This window comes from Trypanosoma cruzi, genomic scaffold (genome assembly GCF_000209065.1).
Source record: "Trypanosoma cruzi strain CL Brener 1047053517111 genomic scaffold, whole genome shotgun sequence".
Classification (NCBI taxonomy): Eukaryota; Euglenozoa; class Kinetoplastea; order Trypanosomatida; family Trypanosomatidae; genus Trypanosoma; species Trypanosoma cruzi.
In genome coordinates, this window is record NW_001849515.1 from 1,583 (window position 1) to 3,656 (window position 2,074).

The 2,074-nt window shown below is 60.2% G+C and overlaps 1 protein-coding gene across 1 annotated transcript, besides 2 other annotated features; it reads right to left on the reverse strand.

Annotated features, from left to right (window-relative positions):
- On the reverse strand, positions 1–2,074 carry Tc00.1047053417203.9 (dispersed gene family protein 1 (DGF-1), putative; the record flags this gene model as incomplete). The annotated part of the gene is made up of 1 exon (XM_797515.1): positions 1–2,074. A coding segment is annotated over one exon (2,074 nt), but the record flags the coding sequence as incomplete, so codon positions are not given.
- Positions 1–2,074: a sequence feature (areas not merged during assembly with more than two copies in the genome that could not be assigned to a particular haplotype).
- Positions 270–320: a microsatellite.

Below are 2,074 nucleotides of genomic sequence, written 5' to 3' on the forward strand. Positions count from 1 at the left end.
GCGTCACGAAACGTGTTGCCGGTGACGACAATGTTCAGCGACCCCACGGCAGCGTCTGCGTTGCCCAACAGCGCCAGCACGGCACCGTCCCTCCACGTGCATCCATCGAACGTGACATTCGCCACGTCGCCCGTCATCGCCCCAACCAGCACCGTCAGGCTCATGCCGCCCCCGCTGAACGTCACGTTGCGGTAGCACAGCCACGACAGCCCGCCGCCCACTGACTGCGCAACCTCGGGGTACACCATGTCGCTGATGCACTCACCAACCGGCGGCGGTGGCGGCGTGGGCGGCACTGGCGGCGTGGGCGGTGGCGGCGGGCCAGCAGGCACAGGCGCCGGGACACACACATCGCCGTGCCCTCCAGCAGCGCACTGGCACTCGCAGTCAATGACCGCCGTCGTCAGCAAAGCAAAGCATTCGCCGTCCTTCGTGCACTCCCCGCACGCAGCAACCGTCGTCACGTTGGTGATGCCGCTCAGTTCCAGCTCTGCCGCCGTCGTCAGCAAACGTCCCGCAAACGTCAGGCACCCAGCAACAAACCGGTAGCCAGCGTCAGCCTGCGACAGCAGAGACTCCGACAACCCCGTCGAGCCCATCTTGCAGCCCGTCAGCGTCACGCCACTGCTGCTGTCAATGCTCACAAAGGTGGAATCAAAATCATTGAAAATCGCACCCAATCCCACGTCGTTGTCGCGCCAATCCAACCAGCTTGACTGCTCAACAATCCACAACTTGTTCGCGTAAATAGCATAGAATGAAAAAACGCTGTTCCCCACCACGCGCAACACGCTGTGATCCGACACGCTGAATTCTTGGTACTGAAAAAGAAGGCTTGCCCCGGTGGACATCGTGTTGTTGAGCAGCGCAAAAACAGAGTGATTGCGGACACTGAGCCTGTACACGTAGAACAGGTGTTTGTACCCATCAAAGCTGCAGTAACGCGTGTACAGCGAGCTGCCCTCCACCAGCGTCAGCGTCCCGACCGAGTACAAACCAAACCCACCGTACCTCAAGGAATGCGCATTGACGTTGCTGACCAACAGCGAGGACGCAGCCAACACAACATTCTGCAGCAGCACAACGCTCAGCTTGTTGTTCACTGTGTCCGGCAAATGGACCGCGGAGGAGTGCAACGCATCAACCTCCGTGACGGCGATGTCGCAGTGCTGCGGGAGGGCGAGTGCAAAAGCAACGGCGGAGGACCGCATCACCGTCTGGCTCACGCGGATCAGGACGCCGGCTGACTCGGCCGCCTCAGCACCCCCAACAAACTGCAGCGCGGCACCGCCACGGAATGTGCACCCAGTGAGCGTGATATTGATGGGGAAATGCAGCGGCATACCGTTGAAAAAAAACTTCAGCGCAGCACCCACGCCGTTGAATGTCACACCGACGTAGCAGTGGTGCGTCTTCCACATGTTCAGCGTGAGGTTCGTCAGCGTCTGGTTCACCACGCAGCTCGTGTCGCCGTCAACGGCTCTCTCCGGCAAGGGCGGCACAACAGTGACGAGCACCTCGAGGGGAAGACACGACGCGCCATGCCATCCGTCCCTGCAGCTGCACGAGCACGAGCCGCGGTCCACCGACTCCGTCCCAGGCATGTAGCACGCCGCATCGTCGTTGCATGTGCCGCACCCGAACACCACCACGCCCTCCGGAAACACATCGTCGTACGACACCTCCTTCCCCTCCTCGTGCAGGTTGCACCCCACCACAAATCGCGCGGGTGACTCCACAATCGTGTTCGGTGGAAGAAGTTTGGCAAAGACTGCACTTCCTTCCACCTGACGGTTGTGTGCAAGCACCACAGTGGTGCCGCTGCCCGACAGCTTAATTTTCTGCTGAGAACGTGGCATACTTAATACTGAGGCAGAACTCACGTTGTTGCCCTCCACACGCCACTGCGCTCCACCCTGAAGAGTGAGAGAGTTCGATAAATACACCAGCGCGGGATCAAAAAATTCCGTCTTGCCAATGAACGTGCAGTCCGCCACTCTCAGCAGCCCCGCGGTGCTCACAGTGGCCATCTTCACAAACCAACGCCTACGACCGCTCTCATCGCGTTGTTCTC